The sequence below is a fragment of the Canis aureus genome, chromosome 25, assembly GCF_053574225.1.
Source record: "Canis aureus isolate CA01 chromosome 25, VMU_Caureus_v.1.0, whole genome shotgun sequence".
Classification (NCBI taxonomy): Eukaryota; Metazoa; Chordata; class Mammalia; order Carnivora; family Canidae; genus Canis; species Canis aureus.
In genome coordinates this window covers 36,834,948-36,860,112 of record NC_135635.1, presented here as the reverse complement: position 1 = coordinate 36,860,112, position 25,165 = coordinate 36,834,948, and the positions used below count along the sequence as shown (strand labels likewise).

Here is a 25,165-nt window from a genome sequence, read left to right as displayed (position 1 = left end):
ATGAAGCATACTTTGTTAAAAAGAGAGAGAGAGAGAGAAAGAGAGAGAGAGACAAGTTCAGGGTCACCTGGGTGGCTCAGTGGTTGAGCATCTACCTTTGGCTCATGGTGTGGTCCCAGAGTCCCGGGATCAAGTTCCACATCGGGCTCCCTGCAAGGAGCCTGCTTCTCCTTCTGCTTATGTCTCTGCCTCTTCCTGTATGTCTCTAATGAATAAATAAATAAATCTTAAGAAGAGAGAGAGAGAGAAGTTCCAAATGGAGTCACTTGTACTAAGCTCACATTACCAGAGTCTTAATATCCTAACCTAACTGCAGTTTCAGCCTCTTGCAGAAATATGATCTTTAACCAGTTAGTCTAGAACTAGCTGGTCAACACCAGTGGGGTAATCTGCCAGATAGACCCACCACTTCTCCCAAAGAAAGGTGACCTTGCCTAAACATCCCCTCTTTGCAAGAAACTTTCTTTTTCTGTCTCCTTCTGCCTAGAAAAACCTTCTATCTGGTACAGCTCCTTGGAGCTCCTTTCTATCTGCTAAAATGGGATGGGATACTGCCTGATTGATAAATCATCAAATAGAGCCAATTAGATGTTCAAATTTACTCACTTGAATTTTGTTTTTTTTCAACACCTCCCTTAGTTCATATGTGAGAAATTTTAAGAAAAGATGCTGATTGGTTTTGTGTCAGTCACAGGACTTTTAAATAGTCAAGGCTGCATAGGTTAGTAGGCCCCTCTAGAGGAATCATGTGATATCAAGGTGGGAGGAGGAGTTCCCCGAAATACTGCATATGCCCCCCAAAAGCAATGAAAAGTAATGGACATTGTATTAGGTAATGTACATCATTGTAAGTACTAAGACATAAATAAGAGCACAGTCCTTTGGAAGTGCATTGAAGAGGTACAGAATCCAGGCAAGTAAGATGAAAAATATTTCCTGGAGAAGATGATGCCTGAGCTAAACCTTGAATGATTTATAGGAATTAAACAGAAAAAAAAATAGGAAGAAACTTTTTTTTGAATTTTTATTTTTTTTAATTTATGATAGTCACACACACACACACACACACACACACACACACACACAGAGAGAGGCAGAGACACAGGCAGAGGGAGAAGCAGGCTCCATGCACCGGGAGCCCGAGGTGGGATTCGATCCTGGGTCCCCAGGATCGTGCCCAGGGCCAAAGGCAGGCGCTAAACCGCTGGGCCACCCAGGGATCCCAACATAGGAAGAAACTTTGAGAATATCCAATGTCTGGAAACAAGGGCAGTATAGGAAAGAAATAATTAAGTAACTTTGTATGCCTGGAACATAGAGTGCAAAATAGGAAATAGGCAAATGTGAGGCCAGAGAGATAAACAGCAGCCAGATCATAAATGCTTGATTTTTCTAAGGAATTTCAGCTTTTTCCAAAGACTGTGGAGAATCTGAATGATAACTATGGACCACTGAATGATAATAAGAGAGAACTGACATAATGAAATATGGCTTACTATATTTATTCTGGCATCAGTAAGATCTCTCGGTTTCTCTGTCTCTCTCTCCCTTTCTCAAGGACATTATTAAAGACTAATTAAGAATGGGTTTAAGTAACATTGGTGCTCAAAAACACGTCCATAAATTTTTTAACACTTCCATCTAAGGAGGGTACTATGGTCCTCTTCCTCTGACCCTGGGCAGGAAATTGTGACTGCCTTGAGGAATAGAATGAGCCAGATAGCACTTCAGAGTTTAAAAGATGAGGTTACAAAGGCCATGTTCTTTCTGCTGATTTCTTTTGGGAAATTTGCTCAGAAAGCCTGCCATGAAAGAAGCGTGCCTAACTAGCAGCCACTAAATGAAAGATCTGTGGTGAATCTCCAGGAAGAAAAAAGTTCTTGGGCAACCAGGTGATGAGAATATCTCCGCAATCCCACCTCCCTAAAACCTGTTTCTATAGCCCTAAGGGCTAGGGAGTACGTGCTGGGAAGCCAGAAAAGGCTTGAGAATAATGCATCTCCAAAGCAGATCAAGGATGTTATGCCCCAAGGGTGTACTTTAGAGTGTGGGTAAACAAAAAGAGAAAAAAGGGGGCGGGCTCAAGAAGGCTTTGAGTCACAGAGCATCATCATGGCAGATTGGTCCAAGATAGATTTAGTCTGGTTCATACACATATCCTAAAGGAAAGTGATCCTGCCACAAACAATCCACCTTGGCTAGTAACTTTTTTTGTCCCATTCTCTTCTGCCTATAAGTCTTTTGTTTTGAGGGTGCTTGGGTGGCACAAAGTCTTTTGTTTTGAGGGTGCTTGGGTGGTGCTTGGGTGAATCTTGGTTTCGACCCAGGTCATGATCAGGGTTCTGAGATCCAGTCTCTTGTCAGGCTCCCAGGTCATTACGGAGCCGGCGTCAGATTTTCGCTCTTCTTCTGCCCTTCTAACTTCTGCTACCTCTCTCTAAAATAAAAAAGTAAATTTTTTTTTTTTTTTTTTTTTTTTTTAGTCTTTCATTTTGTACAGCTCTTCAGAGCTCCTATCTGTTAGATGGGATGCTGACCAATTCATGGATCATTTAATATAGCCAATAAGATATTTAAGATGTATTCAGTTGAGGTTTTTTTTTTTTTTAACATTTTATTTATTCATGAGATACACACAGAGAGAGATAGGGAGAGGCAGAGACACAGGCAGAGGGAGAAGCAGGCTCCATGCAGGGAACCTGCTGTGGGACTCGATTCTGGATCTCCAGGATCATGCTCTGGGCTGAAGGCGGTGCTAAACCGCTGAGCCACCCAGGCTGCTCGAGTTTTGTTTTTTAATAAAACTAAACTAAAATAGTGACAGAGCAAAGTGGGCACATTCAAATTATTAAGAAGGAAGATCCACATGTGCACAGTCCTGAAGCAAGAAAGATTCCTGGTCTTGGGGTCAAGCAGTCTCAACCTGATGGTAGTTGGCACTGCTTTGCAGATGGCAGCTTATCTAAAAATTCAAATTGATTAGCTTCTTTGGGGTAGCCCCGGTGGCGCAGCGGTTTAGCGCCGCCTGCAGCCCAGGGCGTGATCCTGGAGACCCTGGATCGAGTCCCACGTCGGGCTCCCTGCGTGGAGCCTGCTTCTCCCTCTGCCTGTGTCTCTGCCTCTCTCTCTGTCTCTATGAGTAAATAAGTAAAATCTTAAAAAAAAAAAAAAAAGGTTAACTTCTTTGTTTAAATTCCAAGCTTATCAATTAAATTTGGCAAATGGTTATGAGTTGCTGAACCTCATTATTGTATTTCTCACCGGAGATCAATACATTGAAATTCTGGTTTTACACATTAGTTTATTTTTATTAGTTTACAATTTTTAATTTGAGTATTGTTGACATACAACAGTATATTAGTTTCAGGTGTACAACATAGTGATTTGACAATTCTATGCATTACACTATGCTCATCAAAATAAGTATAGTTACCACTTGTCACAATACATTATTGCAATATTATTATTATTATTACTATTACTACTACTATTATTATTATTTTTTTTATTTAGTGGGGGAAGCAGAGAGAGAAGGAGAGAGAAAATCTTAAGCAGGCTCCACACCAAGCATGGAGCCTGTCACAGGGCTTGATCTCACAACCCTGGGATCATGACCTGAGCAGAAATCAAGAGTCAGATGCTTAACAGAATGAGCCATCCAGGCAACCCACAATAATCATTATTATAATATTATTGACTATATTCCCTATGTTGTACTTCTCATCTTTGTGGCTTATTTATTTTATAACTGGAAGTTTGTATCTCTTAATCCCTTTTACCTATTTCCTCCATCCCCTCTGGCAACCACTAGTTTGTTCTCTGTATAATTCTGTTTCTGTTCTTGTTTGCTTGCATGTTTGTTTGTTTTCTAGATCCCATATATAAGCGAAATCATATAATATTTGTCTTTCTGGGGATCCCTGGGTGGCTCAGTGGTTTGGCACCTGCCTTTGGCCCACGGCGCGGTCCTGGAGTCCCAGGATCGAGTCCCAAGTCGGGCTCCTGGCAGGGAGCCTGCTTGCTTCTCCCTCCTCCTGTGTCTCTGCTTCTATCTCTCTTTGTCTATCATGAATAAATAAATAAATAAATAAATAAATAAATAAATAAATCTTAAAAAAATATTTGTCTTTCTGTCTGACTTACTCTTTTTAGCATAATACATAATGCTTTTAGCATGGTCTATCCATGTTGTCACAAATGGCAAGATCTCATGATTTTTTATAGCTGAGTAATATTTCATTGTATGTATATATACCCCCTCTTCTTTATCCATTTATCTATCGATAGATACAAGTTGCTTTTGTTTAACTTGGCTATTGAAAATAATTCTGGAATAAATATAGGGGTGCATATCATATATCTTTTCAAATTAGTGTTTTCATTTTCTTGGGATAAATAGCCTAGTGGAAATATTGGATCATATGGTATTTTATTTTTAATTTTTTGAGAAAACTCAATATTTTTTCTACAGTGGCTGCACCAATTGACATTCCCACCAATGATGCATGACAGTTTCTTTTCTCCACATTCTCACCAACACTTGTTATTTCTCATCTCTTTGATACTACCTCTTCTGACATGTGTAAGGTGGCATCTCGCTGGGATTTGGATTTGCATTTCCCTGATGATTAGTGATATTGAGCATCTTTTCATGTGTTTATTGGTACATATTAGTTTAAATGTGATAATATAAAAATATCAGAATAAAAAAGAAATCAGACCTATCTTTATGATCAATTCCAGCTATTTTCATAATCTAATGATTGAGGGAAAAATATAAAAAGTGTTTTAAGAACAATTGTGAAAATATGAATATAAACTCTTTAATAATGTTGGAAAATATTGACATTTTTAAAAGTGTCATAATATCATGATTATGTAGGAACATTTCTTATTCTTTTTTTTTTTAATTTTTATTTATTTTATGATAGTCACACAGAGGCTCCATGCACCGGGAGCCTGACGTGGGATTCGATCCCGGGTCTCCAGGATCGCACCCTGGGCCAAAGGCAGGCGCCAAACCGCTGCGCCACCCAGGGATCCCAGTACTTCTTATTCTTGTCAGGACTATATTGAGTATTTAGGGTGAAGTGTCATGAAGTTTGTATTTACTTTCAAATGAAAAAAATCAGGGTGGTGGTGTGTAGGTGTTCATCAAACTATTTTTTTGAATTTTTTTTTTACCTATTTGAAACTGTTCATAAAAGATAAAAAAAATTAACCCTTGAGAACATAAAAAACTAGAAGATTACAAGAAAAAATTCGAATTTATTTTTGAGAAAATGTGAATTGTTTTTTAAGACTTTACTATTTTTGGAGCAGTTTTAGGTTCACAGCAAAATTAGAAGTAAGGTAGAAAGATATCCCATATACCTACCGCCCTCCACACATGCATTGCCTCCCCCATTATTAATATTCCCCATTAGAGTGATATAGTTGTTACAACTGAGGAACTTACATCAACACATCATAATCATCCAAAATTCATAGTTTTCATTAGAGTTCAGTTGTGGTATCATACATTGGTTTGGACAAATGTTTAATGACATGTATCCATCATTATCATACAGAGAATTTTCACTGTCCTCTATGTAATCATCTCACCGACCACCAACCCCTGGCAACCACTGAACTTTTTACTATCTCCATAGTTTTGCCTTTTTCAGAATGTCATATACAGTTGGAATGATACAGTATTTTGGCTTTTAGATTGGCTTCTTTAACTCAATAATATGCATTTAAGGTTTTGGCTTATCATGGCTTGATAGATCATTTCCTTTTGGCATTGATAATATTCCATTGTTCTGATCAACCATAGTTTATCCATTCACCCACCGAAAAATATCTTGATTGCTTCCAAGTTTTGACAATTTTGAATAAAGCTGCTATAAACAGCTGTGTACAGGTTTTATGTGGACAGAGTTTTAAGTTTTGGGGGGTAAATACCAAGGGGAATGATTGATTGCTAGATCATATTGTAAGAGAATGTTTAGTTTTCTAAGAAACCACCAAATTGTCTTCCAAAGTGGCTATGCCATTTCCCATTCCTCTGAGTAATGAATGAGAATTCCTGAAATGTGCGCTTTTTAATATAGTATTTTGTCTCTGGTTAAAAAATGAATGTTGGATATTTTATCTGCTTAAATGTGTTAATGTATAAAATCACCTTTTGCATGTTTTAAACATCATGCTGATAATATAGAGAGCAAACTTTGAAAGATGACAGATTGTGTATTCCAAGATGAAGTATTAGCATTTACAAAAGGTTTGAGGTAGAAATATTAATGAAACTTTATCTTCAAATTATTTTTCACATATAAATTGCCATTGTGCTTAGGTATTCTTAAAATAAAAGTTAAAATAAGCATTTTAACTAGCTATGATTTGATCAGAGAAACAAACCTTTTTTTTTTTCTTAAGATTTTATTTATTTATTCATGAGAGACACAGAGTGGCAGAGACATAGGCAGAGGGAGAAGCAGGCTCCCTGTGAGGAGCTGATGTGGGACTCCATCTCAGGACCCCACCCCAGGATCCCAACCTGAGCCAAAGGCAGATGCTCAACCAAGGAGTCACCCAGGTGTCCCAAGAACCACACCCTTAAAATATTCATCTCCATCACAATTATCTTTCTCAGCTGGTTGTAAAGTACTTCCTTTCAGAGACTTTAGCTATAGTGGGTCAAAACTAAAATGAGCTAACATTTGGTTGAAAATAAGGATTAAAAATTATAAACATATAATGTGATAGACTCGTTCCTGGGTTTTTATACTAAAGAGGACTGAAAGACATCATGGAGGAGAAATAATTAACGTCAAGAAGTAAGGCTATTGATCTTCATTTTCCTTTTTTCAATAATGAAACTTAGTTTCTTTTATTTTGTGGGTTTGTTTTTTAAACCAGAGACATGGGGACTGCTGTTGTATATTTATTTCAGAGCTCCCTGGACTTGATCAAAGCAAAGCGGTCCTTCCTCTCTCTTCTATACCTTTTACAATTTTCTCTGCCTTCCTCCTGCTGATCTACAATCCCTGGAATCACTGCCATTGGCAGTGGTTGGAAAGGCCTTAATTCTTCCATTCTTAGTGGGGCCAGGGGACGGCCAGAGGCAAGCGACAACGGCAGGTGGCCCACCAGTCTTCCACCAGCCCTTCGGGTGGCACTTTATTTCACCTTAGGGACACTTAACAAGTAGTACTATCCTCTGGTGAATTTTTGCAGAATAAAAACAGAAATGGGGGATCCCTGGGTGGCGCAGCGGTTTGGCGCCTGCCTTTGGCCCAGGGCGCGATCCTGGAGCCCCGGGATCGAATCCCACGTCGGGCTCCCGGTGCATGGAGCCTGCTTCTCCCTCTGCCTGTGTCTCTGCCTCTCTCTCTCTCTCTCTCTCTCGCTCTCTCTGTGACTATCATAAATAAATAAAAATTAAAAAAAAAAGAAACAACAGAAATGTTTAAGAGGTACTTTGTGAACCACCTGAATTGCTTGGTTATTTTCTTTTCCAGAAGACAGGCCCACCCTCTGAGTTCGTAGGAGAAAGTGAATCATTTCTATATCGGAGCGTGAGCGACGCCCTCGGCAGCGATGACTGACATCACTTCTCAGGACCTTGACGACAAGCTTGCCCTTCAGCTTCTACATCTCAAATTCCTGAGTCATGCTCTGTTGCTGCTGCCGCTCTAGGAGCGAATTGCGGCAAGGACCCAAACAAAACGACGTGCGCGCGCGTGGTGAAGGAGGGTCACGGTCGGAGCGCGCCAGCCCAGCGCCCAGGAGCGGGGGTGCAGACGAGGAGCAAAGGGCACAATGCAGGCACCGGGCACTTCCGTACCGGCCAAAGCCACCCGACGACCCCCATTCTTTCTTCTCCTAGATTCCAGATCCCAATAAGCTGGAAAGAGCTGGATTTTCGCCCCCTGTGTTTGTTTTTGGATCCAACCAAGAAACAGCGAGCAAGAGGGAATAAGATATCTTTAGAACGTATTTTTTTTTTTTTTTTTGCATCCAAACCACTTTTAATGTCACAGCCACACAACGACGTCTCCCGACGCAGGAGAGTTCGGACAGAGGGAGAGGGGAGCGCGCCGAACCGGACCGCGTTTCGCCCTCCCCCCCCCCCCCCCCCCCCCCCCCCCCGCTGCCGTCCGAAGGCTGGGGGCGGGGCGGGGAGGCGGGACGTCATGACGTCATAATACCAACGCGCCGCCGTGTTGTTTTTGTGCTCGAGGCTCCGGGGAAAATCCGCCGGGATTTCTCCACCTGAGCGACTCCGTCTTGCGTCCGAGGGGACCCGACGTCCCTTCTGCGAGCTCTGCCAAGGCGCGTGGCGACGGGAGCTGACGTTTCTCAGGCGGTTCTGACACCTACATCGAAATTCGGCAGGGGGAGGCGAGGCGGGAGAGACGCAGCCACCCGCGAGGAAGGCAGGCCCCGGCCGGGGAATCTTAGAAACCCTGCGGTCCATCATGAAGTTCCAGTACAAGGAGGACCATCCCTTTGAATATCGGAAAAAGGAAGGAGAAAAAATCCGGAAGAAATATCCGGACAGGGTCCCTGTGAGTGTAATGGGGGGCAGGGAAGAGGAGGGGGGAAGGGGCTGAGCGCGCTTGGGGGAACCCGGGAGTCGTGGTGGCTGCCCTGAGGCACAGAAGAGGGGTGGTCTCTAGGGTTGCTGAGCCCCAGGAGAGCCGTGGAGCGCACGTCCTGATTGCGGACCCTGCACGGCCGGTCTCCCCGGGGCCGCTCTCCCCGTCATCTTTAGAGCGGAGCCTCCGTTTGAGTGACTCAGCAGTATTCAGAGGATGTGCAGGGTGAGAAGTGACCAGGATGTGGCCCTTTAGTGAGAGCAGGATCGAGATGGGACCATACATTCGCGTCCTTCAGAATCCCAGGGAAATTGTTCTGGAAATAACTTGGTGCAGTGAGGTTTGCGGCCATGGATTTCTGCCTTCGATGCGTCTCCCTGAAGTTGACTTTGGCTCTCAGAACATTGGGTTTGGGAGGGATAGATTCAGAAACCAGTGGATCCTTTCTTTTATTCCATAAGAATGAGAAAAGTGTCTTTGTTGGGCGGGGGAGGGGAGGGCACGAGACAGGCCTGGCCCAGAAAACAAGGTCACGTTCTCTGCGCCACAGCCCGATTGCCTCATCATTCTTGGCTCCAGGGGCTTGTGAGGGTGCAGCCAGCCTCCCTCCTGTACTTATTCTATCAGATTGTACCTGGACACAACCATGAAGGACTGAGGCCTTTTGCTTCCGTCTTGGAAGCTGGTTTCTGTGGTTAAAATTAGTGCCGGCAGTGGGGAGAACAGAGAAACATTAAGGTAGCTTTCTGCATCCGGGCGCTTTTTTCGTCGCCCCATCCCCCGCCGCTTGCCTGTTTTTTTTTTTTTTTTTTTTTTTTTTTTTTTTTTTTTTTTTTTTTTTTTTGTAATGTAGGCTCCGCAGCCAGATTGGAAGGCAGAAGACTTTTGAGTGTGGTGGTAGAGGGAACAACCACCGTTGGGTTTTGGAGATGGAGGAGCAGAGGCTGTCAGATTGTACTCTCTATCTTCAGGCAGGGACATTGGGATAAAGATGACGTATTATGTACAGGCAAAGTAATTGTGATTATGTGTTGTCAGTTCTTGACCTGCAGGTACTCTTTGGGACTCTTCTCCAATCCTTACCTAATTTTCATCGTGTTACAGCTACTGGAAGCAACTTGGGCCTTAATGCCTGCAGTAAAACTCCCCTGCAGTCCTTTATAAGGAAGCGAGACTTTAGGTCTGTTCCATTCCCCACGAATTGTACACAAGGGTTTTCAGCTAAAAAGGAGATCTAGCTCTATTACCCACCCAGTAAATGATCCTTCACAAATTACTTGTTTGGTATCTGGACTTTGGGTGACAGCTTCAAAAGTTTGCCCCAGTTGTGGTGGTAGCAAGCCTCCTTTCGTCTAATAGTTAAAAATGACAACTAACTTTCATTGGTTGATTGTTTGCTCTATACTGACAGTATTGCATGTCCTCTGACCTTACTCAATCTTCACACCGTTATAATCCCATTCTACAGATGAAGGATCTGAAGCACAGAGAAATGACGGATTCCTAAAGGTTTCCTGTGGCTGGTGTGTGGCAGAGCTGAGATTCCAACTCTGGTTGTTGGACCTTCCATGCCATATTGTTTCTCAATTTCTAATACAATTCTCTTAATTAAGAATTAAGGAAAATTAATCTCAGAATTAATTAAGGAGGCACTGTGTGACTCACACTGTTAGGTATTGGAAATTAAGAAAAAACATTGCAGCCCTAGAAAGGTCAGAGAAGTATGATGCCAGAAAGGTAACCCAGTGAGCAAAATGACTACCATTTATTCAGAACAGTATGAGGCTCTGTTCCAGTAGCTCTACCTAAGCCACAAACTCTGAAAGGTACCTGTTCCTAAATCTAGTTAAAATTCCCATGTATTTCTTCAAAACCGAGCCCTTGCCATTTCAGTCTCTTACATGCATTCACCCAGAGTATTTCAGCTAATCTTCCCTATTCTTTTCCTGCTCATTGTTTGGTGTTAAAAATGTTTGGCCTGTGTGATTACTAGTCAGCTCTTAGAATCGTCACTCAGGTCTCATGGTTCCTTCAGTTGGGTTTTAACCAGTTTATAAGCGTTCCAGCTGCTCCTTAGGTGCTCAGCCTGTGACCTTCTTTGTGGTCGTGATGCAGGAAGAAGAGCTCTGCTCTCTGAGTTGTGAGATTTAGTTTTGGGCCGGATCCTTAATCTTGCTGCACTAAAGTGTACAGAAAAGAGGGTTAGTGTAAGTGATTTCTAAAACCCCTTCCAGCTGGGCCATTGGTATTTACCAAAGCAATCAGGTTCCCTGACTGCTCACATAACTCAGTTTTAGTTAGGCTCCTCCTTATCTCTTAGCTACCATCCAAAAGAATGGATGTGCTCCTGCCTTGAGAGGAAAGGTTTTCTTTGGATCTTAAAGTATCTGCATAGCTACAGTGTATTGAAAACCTTCAACACTGCAGGAAACTGTTAGGGACATATTGTCTATTCTTTAAAATTTGTAAAAGCCCTTGTGGAATATTGGCCGTATTGCACAGAAGAAAAAAACACGTCGAGAACCAAAGAGGAAAAGCATCTAGTCCAGGGCCTATGAGTAGAGTTGGGGTTGTTGGAAACCTAAGATATTTTCTGGTAAGCCAAGGCCTTAATGATTACCCATCCCCCTCCTGTTCATCTCCAAATCCCAACCTCCTGTCTGGATATCTTATTTGCAGTATATTTTATTGCCTCTTTTTCTGCTCTCTTTTTGTGGTTTCTGTCACTTCTTACTGATGGGAGCGGGAGGTCTCAGGGTTCCTTTGGGAAACAGTGTTAGGCTCCCTCTCTTTCCCTTTGCTTTTTTATTAACCTGATGCCTCCTGTCCATCCTCATTGTTGGGCCTTCACTGGTCTATCCCCGAACTTCTTCCTACTTTTTCTTTTAAATTTCTGATTCACGTATTTTTTTTTCTGGTTTTCACTTCTAAATTTTTAGAGGGATCATGTCCCTTCAGTCTTCCTGGTTCAGGATTCTTTTTCTCCAGAAACACAAAATAATGTTTTTTACTCCTTTTATGTGTTCCCTTTCATTTAAAAGCTTCAAGCCTCCAAGTCTCTCCTCTTAAATCGTTCCTTTTATTAAGATAATTCTTCATAATTTACAAAACATTTTCACATAAAATTTTATGGATTACTCAAAGTTACTGTAGGAGTACCATGACTGTAGAAGATATATTGGAAAGTTTCATCTTCCTATTACTCACCGGAATGCTGTAGTTCAAAGAAGTTAAATGACCTGTTGAAGATCACAAAGTTCCCTGGGATACTTGTCTAGTGTTACTTCTACTTCTGTAACTCTTCTAGATTTTCTGTGTGTTTGATCAAGAATGATTGTATTTTTTTTTTTTTTTTAAGATTTTATTTATTCCTGAGAGGGGCAGAGACATAGGCAGAGGGAGAAACAGGCTTCCCACAGGGAGCCTGATGCAGGCCTTGATCCCAGGACCCTGGGATCATGAACCAAAGGTAGATGCTCAACCACTGGGTCATCCTGGTGCCCTACAAAAGATTTTAAATATTTATAATTTCAGTTAAGTTACATAAATTATAAATACTAAGTATATTTTTATAATTATTTCTTAAAGATATGTTGTTTAAATTAATATTTGAAACTTTATGCATAAAGTCTTTAATTTTTATATATCTTCTTTTTTTCTTTTTTCTTTTCATTAGAGAAATATATGATCCTTATAAAATTTGATCATAGAGGGGATCCCTGGGTGGCGCAGCGGTTTGGCGCCTGCCTTTGGCCCAGGGCGCGATCCTGGAGACCCGGGATTGAATCCCACATCGGGCTCCCGGTGCATGGAGCCTGCTTCCCCCTCTGCCTGTGTCTCTGCCTCTGTCTCTCATTCTCTCTCTGTGTCTTCCATGAATAAATAAATAAAAATCTTTAAAAAAAAATTTGATCATAGACATATTTAATGTAGACATTGAAAATCCTTATAACACCAACCAATATTGATAAATAGGTTATCATAAGTGACTTCACGTTACAGGATCTCATACTCTAAGTACTATTCAGTACTTTCTTTGACTTAATAAGACAGTGCCTTGAACATTTTTTTGCAGTCACTCTAGAGAAGTTCGACAAAGTACAAAATGTAAATCCCATTTTATCCATAACTTTAATTAATGCCATTCATTAGAAAGAATAAAACCAGTAGGTACGTAGGAGCATCTGAAGAAATGCACAGTCCTTTTGATGCTCTCAGTAAATACCGGGAAGTATAGATCCTATACCTGGGAGGTAACTTGTAATTATTTAAATCAAGGTTCTCTTTACTTTTCATCTCATGCCCTCCATTTTCTTCTTATTGCAGTAATAGAACTACAGCCTTACTGATGAAGATCATGTACCCTTTGGTTTTGTAAGATAAAAGGAAATGAGAAATGGGAACATTTTATTGGGTCTAGACAAACATACTTCAAATATGGCAGTTGTAGGATGTGGAAGGAAAAATACTAGATTAGATTCTGTATTTTTCATTCTCATTCTCCTCCCGCCCAGGTGATTGTGGAGAAGGCTCCTAAAGCCAGGGTGCCCGATCTGGACAAGAGGAAGTACTTGGTGCCCTCTGACCTCACTGGTAATGCTCTTTCCCTCTCTAAATCCTCCCTCTATGGCAGAGCCTCGTTGGTCCCTCCTGTGTGCATGAGCTTGGGGGATTGAGACGAAGTAGAGTTGATGTGGGTAGGATTCTTCAGAGACTTGGGGGACTCAAACATAGCCAGATGATCTTCCCAATTGCCAGTTCCCTTACACATTTTCCATCACAATATCTTGTGTGGTTTAGACACAGTAGAACCCACATCGTTGAAAAGCAATGACCAGATGCCCACGTTTTTAAACCACTTAGAATCTGCTTTGTTATTGTGATACCAGTTTATTCCAAAAGGAAAGTCAGAGGGAGGATCACATTTTAGATTTTCAGCTGAATACTTTGTCCTCTCAAGCTATGGTTTTTGATAATATGTCTTGTAGATACTGTTTGCGATTACAGATAATATATTAATTCTTCACCTTAGTGATCTTTAATGGAATAACCAGTGGTTATACAAATCACTGGAAAGGTTTTGTAGATGTGTTTGCCTTAGAGTTGTTAGATTTGAATGTCAGCCTTCTAGAACTTCTCAGTATGCTTGGTAGAAGGTACAGCATTGAACCCCACTCATTGCCTGGACTTTGGGATGGGCGACCATGCTGAGATTACTGGAGTCCAGTAGACCTCTCCACATCACTGGTTTGTCATAAGGTGGGAATGAGGATGGAAGTGCATTTCAGATCCCCTTGGGAGAATGATAAGAAGAGTATTTTGGTCTCGATGTACATAGGATTCCCTCAAAGTCATCAGATTTTGAGTGGATAAGCTAACATTAAGTTTAAAACTGAGTAAAGAGGGAAAGGATTGGAGAATAAGCTTCTTAGTGGCCTGTCTGGGAATATGGAGGCTTATTAGAGTTGCATTTTCTATTTCTACAGCTATAGGACTGTATTTGGTTCTGCTGAGATTTTCTCTAAAGTTGGCACTTTAAGCGGTGGAGCAGGTGCAGCAGATTTTTTTTTCTTTTCTGGGCCTTCCCCTTCTCATAATCCCTTGTCTTCCCTAATTGCCTTCCTTTTCTAAAACCTTCTTCCTTTATCCAGTTGGCCAGTTCTACTTCTTAATCCGGAAGAGGATCCACCTGAGGCCTGAGGATGCCTTATTCTTCTTTGTCAACAACACCATCCCTCCCACTAGTGCTACCATGGGCCAGCTGTATGAGGTAAGTGTTCTGGTCACGACAATACTGTGTAGTCTCGTGTTCTCTAGCCTTTGTTCTGGAGTCTGTTGATAACACACCTGGGAAGTGGGGCAGGAGGTGTTACTTCCCTGTATCCACTTACACACAGCAGTGTAAGGCTCTGAGAGATTAAATGTCACTTGTCCTTTAGGGATTGAGCTGACTACTAGATTCATTCTCTTTGAGCTTTCAGTTTTGCCTTATTCTAGGGTTCTAATCTTGGATCATCTTTATTGAAACAGTAAGAAATTGTTTCTGATTGCAAATTCCAAATAAAATGAAATTTAAAATTATAAGGCAAAGCCTTTAAATTGATTCATTTGTCTTAACAGATAAACTCAGTTGGAGAGAATAATTTGCTGATTTCATTTGGTTTAATTGGTAAGCTGTCAGAATCTAATGAGAAGACTATTGGAAAGGACTCGGTCATGCTCTGTCACCCAGTTTTGTGGCTATATTCTTCCTTAAAGGATTTCACATTGTACTGCCTTCTTATTGTGCCCTGTGAGTTAGTGAATTGTGTAAACTTTCTAACAATCTCTCAATCTTATTTTTATTCCATAGCATATATTTCCTGTTAGTGTATATTCTGTGTTCCCTTTTGCTAGAATGAGCTTTTTAAAGGGTCATGTTGTTATCCCTGATGTTTGTACGTATCGATACTCTTCTTGAAGATTTTTTTGTGAACTCAGAAGTTGAATTCCAGTCACTTCTGTGTATTCTTATTTTTTGGTCAGTGGAGGCTAATGATGCCTTGCAAAACCTGCTTACCTTGTGTGAGGCTCAGAATCCTGAAGGTAATGAGTATGATGTTTCCTCTTGTTTCCTCCCTCAGGACAACCATGAGGAAGACTATTTTCTGTATGTGGCCTACAGTGACGAGAGTGTCTATGGGAAGTGAGTGGTGGAAGCCCAGCAGATGGGAGCACCTGGACTCGGGGGTAGGGGGAGGGGTGTGTGTGGGACTTGGGGAAAGAGAGGGAGGGCTCCCACCGTGGAGGAGACAGAAGGGGAAGACATCTGGAAACACTACACCGCACACACCATCATCATATTTTCACATGCTCAATTGATAATTTTTGCTGCTTCCTCGGCCCAGGGAGAAAGCATGTCAGGACAGAGGTGTTGGATTGGCTTTGATAGAGGAATGAAGATGATTTAATGTCACAGCATTTCTGTGAATTAATTTCTGTGTGACTTCACAGAAGAGGCAGGAGGTGGGCAAGATGGGGCCAGAGATGATTGCAGACCACCAGTAACTTCCTGCTCTCCTTCCTCTTCGGGCAGAGATTCTATTTTTGACATTTGCAGAAGACAGGTAGGGAAAGGGATGAGGATGTTTTAGGACCACCAGTAGTAGATCATTCCTAGGGACCAAAAGAGACCCATTGTAATTAAAGCGTTGTGACCTTGACCTAGCTCCACACCTCCCCATCCCTGTCATAATTCCACTTACAGACACCACAGCACCACCTAGTGGTGCGGATAGCCATTAGGCAGACATTTAGATGGAGGGTTCTCACCACTGGAATACAGGGGCCAGGCATGAAGGATGGTTTGGCTATTAAGATCGTTTTGGTAGCATTAAACTGGAATTGACTATGTTGAGCATCTCTGTCTAACCTGCTCTCTCTCTGGTGCCCCTTATCCCACAACCTCAGTGAGGACAACCATTTCCCATTATGGGCTAAAACCTCCTTCAGCATTTCCCAAACTTTGCTCCATGTGTAGGGACAGAGATGTCCTATGTATGGAATGGGAGCAGGTATGAGGTAAGACAGCTTGTCTATGCCTCTGCCTCAGCCAGGATTCTTGTTCCCTTGTTCCCGTCTCTTCAGTCCCAGGCACACAGATCTGCTAAGTGATGGCCAGCTGCCTCCTGACTTAGGTTTCCATGTACTGCAGCTGCTAGTTAGACAAGTATGAGGGAATGACTTAATACTAAATGGGGATTCTATGGATTCTGATTATTTTCACTTTTGGGGTTATGTGGGTGGGGGCGGGGAGCAGGAATCGCACTCAGACGTGACATTTCAGTTCATCTCTGCTAATGAAAAGGGTCCTTCCTGTGGGAGAAATCTGTGTCCGTTTTGTCAGCTGCAGATTCTTGTGTAATGAAGTTTATGCTGTCAGGCCAAGGAAATAAAATAATTGCATACCTTGAAAACCAACCATGAGTTCAGAAATGTTGCTTTTATTGACTGTACTGTAGAATAGGTGGTGTGTGGACTCTGAGCAGAAAACTGAGTGAGGGTGGCTGTTAGAAATGGATGCTCACGTATGTCAGATGTATAGAGGTTTAAGTAAACCTCTTTACTTACCACGAGTTGTTATTCAAAGGTGAGCGTGGTGGGGTAGCATGCCTGGTGTGTTGGTGATACGTGTGTGATTTTCTGCTCCACAGATAAATGCTTTGTCATTGGTTTGTGTGTTTCTCAAAGCTGAAGATGGAACACTGCCTGGGTGAGACTATAAGGGGTAAGGCGGGGGTGTAGTTATTAAAAATGCAGATGTCTGGGTTTCATCCTACATTTAGCTGAGTCATTCTCAGCGTAGGTGTCTGTGGTGTTAACCAGCTCCTCCTGATTCTGCTGCATGCCGAAGGTGGAGAGGCATTGCTCTCAATACCTGGTTTTGTTTTGAGTGCCAACCAAACCTATTCTGTCTGCCACATTGTGGTTGGTGTGAGGCCACCATCTCCCAGAGCAGCAACTGGCACATACGTAAGGCTCCTGAGGTCAGAACAAGCTTGGTGTCTTCTGACCATATGAGAGTTTTTCATTCATTCATTTGGAAGCAAAATGTGGATGGGCAGTGGGGGTACAGGTTATAAGATGATAAAAAACCAAAGTAGTGGAAACTCCTTTTTTGACCTTAAAAGTCATGTCTAATTCTCTTTAATCTCTTGCAGCTGTGTGTCCAAGTGGAATCTACCTTTGTAGACTTTTATGGACTATATGACAGTCACCAGACAGACAGAAACAGGTAGTTACAAAAGATGGCAAGATTTCACCCACCACCAAACCATGTCCAGTGTGTACTGGTTGAGAAAGTTAAGTCAGGATTCAGAGGAAAGGAAGAAGTCCAAGCCCGGCAAACACAACATGCAGAAAATTATGGGAGACTCTAAGGAATTTGGATTTTGACAAAAAAGACTTAAAAATGGACACCTGTCACTACTGACAGAAAAACATTGGGGCATTGTCTCTGCCAAAATCAAATGGAAGCTAATATTTGAATTAAGATACAAACTATATTATGAAACTAAAAGACTTAACCCACTAGCTAGGAATGAGATTCAGTGAATGTTTAAAAGCAAACAAATACATGGCAGATCCCAGATCTCTATACAAATTGGAAACCGTCCCTGTAGTGAGTGCAGGAGACCCGGGCCATTGCTAAATCAAAGTAGTAGTTAGTTTGGAGGTTCTCCCTGAGGCAGCCTTTTATGCCAGTCCTCCTTATCTCTGGATATTCCTGGTAGGAAAAATTGCTCCTTGCGTGGGACATTTCATGCCATTTTAGACCAGCCCTCTTCTAATTTTATAGGTCCATAAAGCTGAATAACAGCTAAGTGCAGAGCCAGACCAGATACTTGAGTGCTGTGTCTGATGCTCTTTTGTGAACCATATCTCTCAAGTATGTCTTCTGGTTTCCTGCTAGGGAAGCTTTAAAGCTGCTCTGTGTCATCAGGCAGTTGTGTCAGTCTTGAACTCTATAAACACTTTTGGAAACGCCTTTTCATTAACCTTGGCCTCATGTCCCAGGTAAGATCGACTTACCTGATACTTTCTTCTGGAGACCAAGGTTGAATGCTGTGTCAAAAAGCCCATTCTTCCCTTGGAGTCTAGTATGCCTCAGTAGCAGAGATGAGTGAGTCCTTTGCTATATTTTGGTAGAAAGATCTCAAATACTAGCATGTCATATGAGCCTACATCTGTTTCCCTAGGATAGCCTTGAATCATTCCTATTGTCCTGATTGATACATTAATGGTTTCTTATTTCACTGTCACAAGTTTCCCAGTGGACAAAACATATGGTGCTACTCCTTATACTAAGTAAAAAAAAAAGAAAAAAAAAAAGAAAGAAAAGAAAGAAAGAAAGAAAAGAAAGAAAGAAAGAAAGAAAGAAAGAAAAAAAGAAAGAAAAAAAGTTTCTTTCCACTCTATCAAGAAAAAGAACGCCTGTGCCATCCAGACACATCACGCCCCAGTACAGCTCTTCTTACTCTGTGCGGGTGATGACTAGAAAAAAAATGCCACTTCGGAATGGCAGATTGTACTGCCTTATTTTGTTTTTCTTTTGTTTCCTTCCTCAGTGCAGAATTGTTTTCTTCCTTTAAAGCACTGTGCACTTAAAAGCACAGTGGTAACTAGGCAAGCAGGTGCGCTGCCTGGCGCCACTCCAGGGTGTGCTGCTATGGCTCAGTGTGAACAGTGCTCCCCAAAGTGGGTGGCACAGCTCTCTGGCCATTTCAGTGACCTTCGAACACAGTATTAAGGATTGCTAGTTGCTATGGAAATGTTACATTCATTAAGCAGTTTTACATTGTGGTTTTATCATTAAGCAAATGGAGGTATGGTATGATTTTGTCGTTTTACATCTGGGCCTGGGGCATCAAAAGTTGTTGGAAAGTACTCATTGGAAAAGTAGATCAATGCTTAGGGACAGAAAAAATAGAAAATTAATGTATGTTAGATATTTTAAAATTGATCTGTAGATTCCATGCAATTTCAGACAAGGAATAAATGTACTTCAAAGAGATTTGGGGCATATACATGTACACTTGCCCATGGATACAGTGCCAAGTCAGTTGGAAAGAACAAATTCAGTCACTTGTGGAAAATAAACAGGTTGATAAATTGATTCCATCCAGTATTTACAGAACTTAATCAACTATTCATTGCTGTGTTTTCTTTTGAATCTTTTTTACTCAGATTTGAACAAGCTCCAAACATTCATCATTGTTTTTTTTTCCCTCCTGCATGAAACCACCAATTATTTACAGAAACTGGCCCATTTTGGCCTGGGGTGGCTCTATTCAGTACAACCCTGAGTAACCAAGTATTTCTTTCCTATTCCTTGCCTGCCACGCACCTCTGCACCCGCCCCTCTGTTTACCTGGGTATTACTGTGTTAACGTGTTAGGTTTCATCAGCTTTAGCCTTTGGCACACTGTCCTATGGATGACTCGGGGCTGTGGAGTAGCTTTTTCTCAGCTACTTTGGTACATGCTTAAAAAAAAACAAGAACAACAGAAACCTAGAAACACAAACATAGCACTAGTACTTTCTCAAAGACTGAGCGGCTGTCATGATGCCAGCCTGATTGCCCTGTTTTGACACGGCATTTTGTCCCACTTTCCATTATTATAGTTATGGGCACTTCGGTACTTTCTAAATACATATTTAAAGTAGCAGGAAGTGATCACCTGGAGAAGTCATCAGATGACTATTCAATGTGCCATTGTTTCAACACTGACTAACAAAAGACCTAAGTTATTCTGGCATGTGTCCAACAGCATGTTGAACCATTTATTTTGACAGTTTTGTTCTCAACCTGGCAAGATGTTTCTCTAAGATCTTTATGACTTTAGTTGAGAGATACTTAAGCACCTAAAACTTTAATAAAGTGACCTTGAGATGGGTACAGGGTTGAAGTGCATTTTCTATCTTTGCACTTCTATGTAGGTTTGAAGTTACCACTGATTATTCAGTGAGAGGTGCTTGGGGGACTCAGTTCAAGTATTTGGCTTTGGCTCAGGTCATGATCCTGGAATCCTGGGATTGAGCCCTATGTTGGATAAAAAGTCATTCAGTGAAAGCATGCTGATTACCTCTTGCTTGGTGTTCAGAGGCTAAAAGTAACAGCTGTATTTTAGGGGTTGGCGTTAGCTAAGTACCTCCCCGTCTTTGCTGTCATCTCAGGACCACTGTAAGCACCCTCTTAAGTATTTCAATAACCTGTATCCACTCCCTGCTCTCCCACTCATTCCTACCATGCTTGTCTTCTTCACTTAGCACAGATCACCTTTTTTGTTTCTCTTAGGATTTATTTATTTGAGAGAGAGCGAGTGAAGGGGCAGAGGGTGAGGGAGAAACTCCAAGCAGACTCTGCACTCACCGTGGAACCCATGTAGAGCTTGATCTCACGATCCTGAGTTCGTGATTTGAGCCCAAACCAGGAGGCTGAGGCTTAACTGACTGAACCACCCAGGTGCCCCAGCACAGATGACCTTCTAACCATGCTTTTTTTTTTTTTTTTTTTAAATCTCACTGGGTAGTAACTTCCACAGAGGCAGAAATTTTGTTTGCTGATTTACATAAAGTGGTCCAAACTGTGCCTGACCTATATAGTTCATGATCAAAAATAAAGAATAATAGCTTCTGATAGGACAGGAGGTTTTGGTTCCAGGACTAGGTAATTTTGTTAAGAATCAAATTATAAAAAAAAAAAAAACAAACCACCTAATTATCCATAAAAGCACAACTTAGAAAAAGGCCACTCAAGGGGCCCTTGGAGTTTACCAGAGGCAGGAAGTAGGGCTCGAATCTCAGTGCTGCCACTCCACTAGCTCTGTGACAGGCCAGTTTGTCTTCTCTGAAAATGAAATTCTGATTTCTCTCAGATACCGTCATAATTACATCTTAGGTTGTGAATATTAAATAGATCCTTTGCAAACCACTAAATAGTAGCGTTGCCTATTCAGAGTACATTTTATTTACAACGACGACAGGCTAGCTGCGGAACAATCTAGGTTGTCATTGTTTTATTGGCATTCACTGACAATTGCAGGATGTGGCATGAGTCAGGGAAAAATGAAGCGGCCTGTATCCGGCTGGATGCCTGCTGAAAAGACAGCTCTGAGACCTGGGAAATGCAGCAGAGAGGGTTTTCTGCCTGCTTCCGTTAAAGCCTCCCGGAGGTCTGACTTTCTCCTCCATTTATCCTCAGAACCGTTGGTAAAACGCAGATAGAGTAGCTAGATCAATTTTTCAAGCTTGGAATCTATACCATGAATCTTTACGCTTTTTAAAAAATTATTATTATTATTATTATTACTACTATTATTATTTTTTTTTTTGCAAAATAATCATGAACTATCCAGACAAACATTCAAGATGGCATACACAAATTAACACTAACTCCCATTCATCAGTTTTCCTGCCACCCAACGCGGACCGTAAAACGCGGCCTTCCAAGGAGGATGCCCCTGGCACTGGTGTTCTGCAGCTGGAAGTGCTGTGTCGGGCACCAGAAGCGCTTCCTCCTTCCCGAGTGCAGCCCGAAGCTCTAAAACACAGTTCCAGGATGGCAAGTTAGATGTCTTTTCTCTTTGTCTTCTTTTGTCTCTTTAGTCTTTGGAATCCCCAAATGGCAAATCCCTCTAGAACCCACACTTCTTAAAATGAGTGGGCAAGAAGGAGCGTTAAAGGTCAGAAGGAGGGGAAGATCAAACGTGGCCACCCAAAATAAAGACTAGCTTTTCCAGCCCTACTTGCAATTCTGCATGAATATGCCAGTGACTTTTAACGTCTCTGAATTTCAATTTCCTTATCAGCAAATTAAAAATTATGATGCCTGCCTCTCAGAATGAGTTTTGTACATGGCTCTATACTGTTCCTAAAGTGCTGTCTCTCTTACCTTTAGTTGTTTCTCTCCTGAAGACCTGGGTTATGTTTAGTACGTCTTTGTTATCTCAGTGTTTGGCTCTAACATTTTTGTTGAATTTGGAATAACTGCAGTATAAGACAGCTATAAAGACTAAAGCAGATTGGGCATTTTTCATATATTTTTAAAATATTTTATGTATTCATGAGAAACTGAGAGACACAGAGGGGCAGAGACATAGGCAGAGGGAGAAGCAGGCTCCATGCAGGGAGCCCGATGTGGGACTCCAGGATCAGGCCCTGAGCTGAAGGCAGATATTCAACCAGTGAGCCATCCAGGGGTCCCATTTTTCATGTCTTAAATATTAAATACAAACCTTAGAATTCTCTAGCTAGCAGGTGAGGCATCCTTGGAAGAAAATTAAACCTTCAAAGCCAAATAGAACAAAGTATAACTTGGTAAGTTCGTTTCCTACTGGCTTCTCTCTCCAGCCTCAGCTAGAGTTACTCTGCCCCTTCTGATCTATGCTGTAGCTTCTTCAGTGGCTCACTTAGTTCCTCAAAATCACCATCATCCTCATAACCTCAAGACCTTCTAAGGATTTATCTGGAATATTTATCTCTTTATATTAGATTTCTCTGGAGAAACAGAATAGGACTATATAGAGAAATATAATTATTTCTTTATAAGATCTTTAAGTACTTGATCCTACTTGTCTTCATAATTCATCCCTCAAACAAACATGAATGGTCAAAATATTAGCCATGGTTTTAGCATCTGGTTTTACTTCTATTTGAAGCATAAAATTAGAAATTCACTTATTTGGCAAGAGAAATATATTGGGAAAACCCAATATGAGGGGGGGGGGGAGAGTAGCATTTGCAATAGTACAGACAGAAGTTTGTCTTGATCTGCATTTCCTCTAAGAACTCTGGAGAAGGTGCTTGGCTTTTTCTGGTGAGACGCATCTACAAGCATTTTTCCCAGGGATCCAATCCCCTCAACTACAGCCCTGAAGGACACTTGTGTGTCCTGCAGGCAGTGCTGACCTAACACTAATCTGCTTTGGACCACAGCATGACATTCAGCAGAGAGAGCAGCAGGAAGAGATTTTCTTTTTTTTCTTTTTCTTTTTTTTAAGCTCCTGAAAATAGCTGCAAGATTCTCGTCAGCAAGGCTCATCTAGGCCCTTAGCGGCAAAAGACAGAAATGGTGCCCAGGCCTCTGGGCAGGGCCTCTGCCCTCACCTTTTGACCAGCAGAGCTGCACCTGTTCCACTCCAGGTTGCCTGGGATGCCTGCATCACAGGAGAATAATGGGTAATCAAATTAGCAAATCACCTGGATGGAGCCTTTGGCTTCACCTTTTCTCTTATTGGCTGTTGATTTTTCTCAGCTGAAGATTTGAGCATGCTGAGTCCACCCAACCCACTACACCACTAAGATAATAAATACAAACATAATATTTACCTTTTACAAATCTTTTAAAATTCCAATTCCTTATTAATCCTTAAGACAAACTCATGGAGTCATCATCCACATTTTACAGATAAAGGAACACTGTCAAAGGATTTATGACCAATGAGTCTGGGTTAGGAAAGCATGTTCACCTTCCTGAGTCTTCTATGTCTCTGTTTACTCATCTATTAATTACAAGTAATGCCACTTGCAGCTGTGGGTGGTGATCAAGAGAGGTAAAACTTCAAAGTTCTTGACTCTACTGGATAGATGTTCTCTTCCTTTCTAATGTTTAATGAGGAAATTGTTCAGAGAGTAAAATGTTTATGCATGGTTTTATTCCTAGTAATTGACTAGAGTTGGAATTCCCATCCAGGTCTTGTAATTTCAAATACCATGCATTTTCCCACATATTGATATACAGGGATGGGGCATACTTCCTTCCTACAGATGTGTTAGGATGAGAGAAAAATTCTAAGAACAAGAAGAAGATACACCAAAAAGCCATCAAGGACAGTGGGTTGTTTTGACTAGTATTTCTAGATTTTAAGAGTATATCATAATCACATAGAAGGCTGGTTAAAATCCCTTTTTGGGGCCTCACCATGAGTTTCTGATTACATAAATCTAGAGTGGGGCTAGAATTTGCATTTCTATAAGAACTTTCAGGTGATGCTGATGCTACTGGTCCAAGGACCACACTTTGGAAACCATTGTAGTAGAAATCAAATATAAAAACGTCCCTTACCTAAAGCACACTTCCAAGCCCTCGGTGAATTAGCAAATTGCAATATGGCTAAGCAATGCTTCTCTGAGATGCATAAAACTACCTGCATTGGATTTGTCTGGATTGCTTGTTAAATACGGAAGATTTCTACTCATTACTCCAATTTCTGAGGAGTAAATACAGAAAACTGCATTTTTTTAAAAAAGATCTTATTTATTTATTAATGAGAGATACAGAGAGAGAGAGAGAGGCAGAAACACAGGCAGAGAGAGGCAGAGAGAGAGAAGCAGTCTCCATGCAGGAAACCTGACGTGGGACTGGATCCTGGGTCTCCAGGATCACACCTTGGGCTGAAGGCAGGCACCAAACTGCTGAGCCACCCAGGCATCCCAGAAAACTGCATTTTAAACAATGTTTTATGTATACAGATGGAATCTCAGGAACCATTAGGTAAAGTGTCACACTTGCCAGAGAAAGAGAAATTCACAATTAGTGTAGTAATGTCCAAATACAATGTATCTAGGCCCCAAAAGAAATGAAGACCAAGAGACTCATTTGGGATACTTTATTTATAGAACAGATTTATTGGAGTCTATCCAAGGGAGTTTTAAAAAATTATATTTTGGGTTCCTTTTCATCTTTCAATAATTTTTAAAAACTTAGGTGATATTATGTGTTACAATCTGCAGGAATGTAGGAGGTTTTGTTTGTATATGGTTGAACAAAATTACCTGGGGCTTTATAACCACGTTGAATTGAAATCACCATCCATCCTACTGAATGGGGTTAAGAGACACGGTGGTGTTTCCATTTCTGGCTACAAATTAGCATAAGTGGCAAGCTTTTAAAAACCACTGATAACAGGGCCCCACTTCAGCATCACTGCTGGGAAGGACAGGGTGAGGGTCAAAGCATCTTTTTACAGACCCCTAGGGTTGTGAATTCATTTGGCTGCTCTTGTTGAACAACACATCAGTATCAGTTCTGGAACTAGGAA

At 41.4% G+C, this 25,165-nt stretch overlaps 1 protein-coding gene across 1 annotated transcript; it reads left to right on the top strand.

Moving 5' to 3' along the window:
* Positions 1–8,183: 8,183 nt before the first annotated feature.
* GABARAPL1 (GABA type A receptor associated protein like 1) lies at positions 8,184–16,544 on the top strand. Its single transcript, XM_077871090.1, has 4 exons — positions 8,184–8,555; positions 13,100–13,178; positions 14,237–14,355; positions 15,209–16,544. The coding sequence occupies exons 1-4, from the start codon at positions 8,466–8,468 to the stop codon at positions 15,272–15,274; spliced, it is 354 nt and encodes a 117-aa protein (XP_077727216.1). The 5' UTR covers positions 8,184–8,465; the 3' UTR covers positions 15,275–16,544.
* The last annotated feature ends 8,621 nt before the right edge of the window (positions 16,545–25,165 follow it).

Coding starts and splice junctions, on each gene's coding strand:
- GABARAPL1 (XM_077871090.1), top strand. CDS start 8,466: ATGAAGTTCCAGTACAAGGAGGACCATCCCTTTGAATATCGGAAAAAG. Junction 13,179..14,236: donor GGTGCCCTCTGACCTCACTG/GTAATGCTCTTT, acceptor TCCTTTATCCAG/TTGGCCAGTTCTACTTCTTA. Junction 14,356..15,208: donor CCATGGGCCAGCTGTATGAG/GTAAGTGTTCTG, acceptor TTCCTCCCTCAG/GACAACCATGAGGAAGACTA.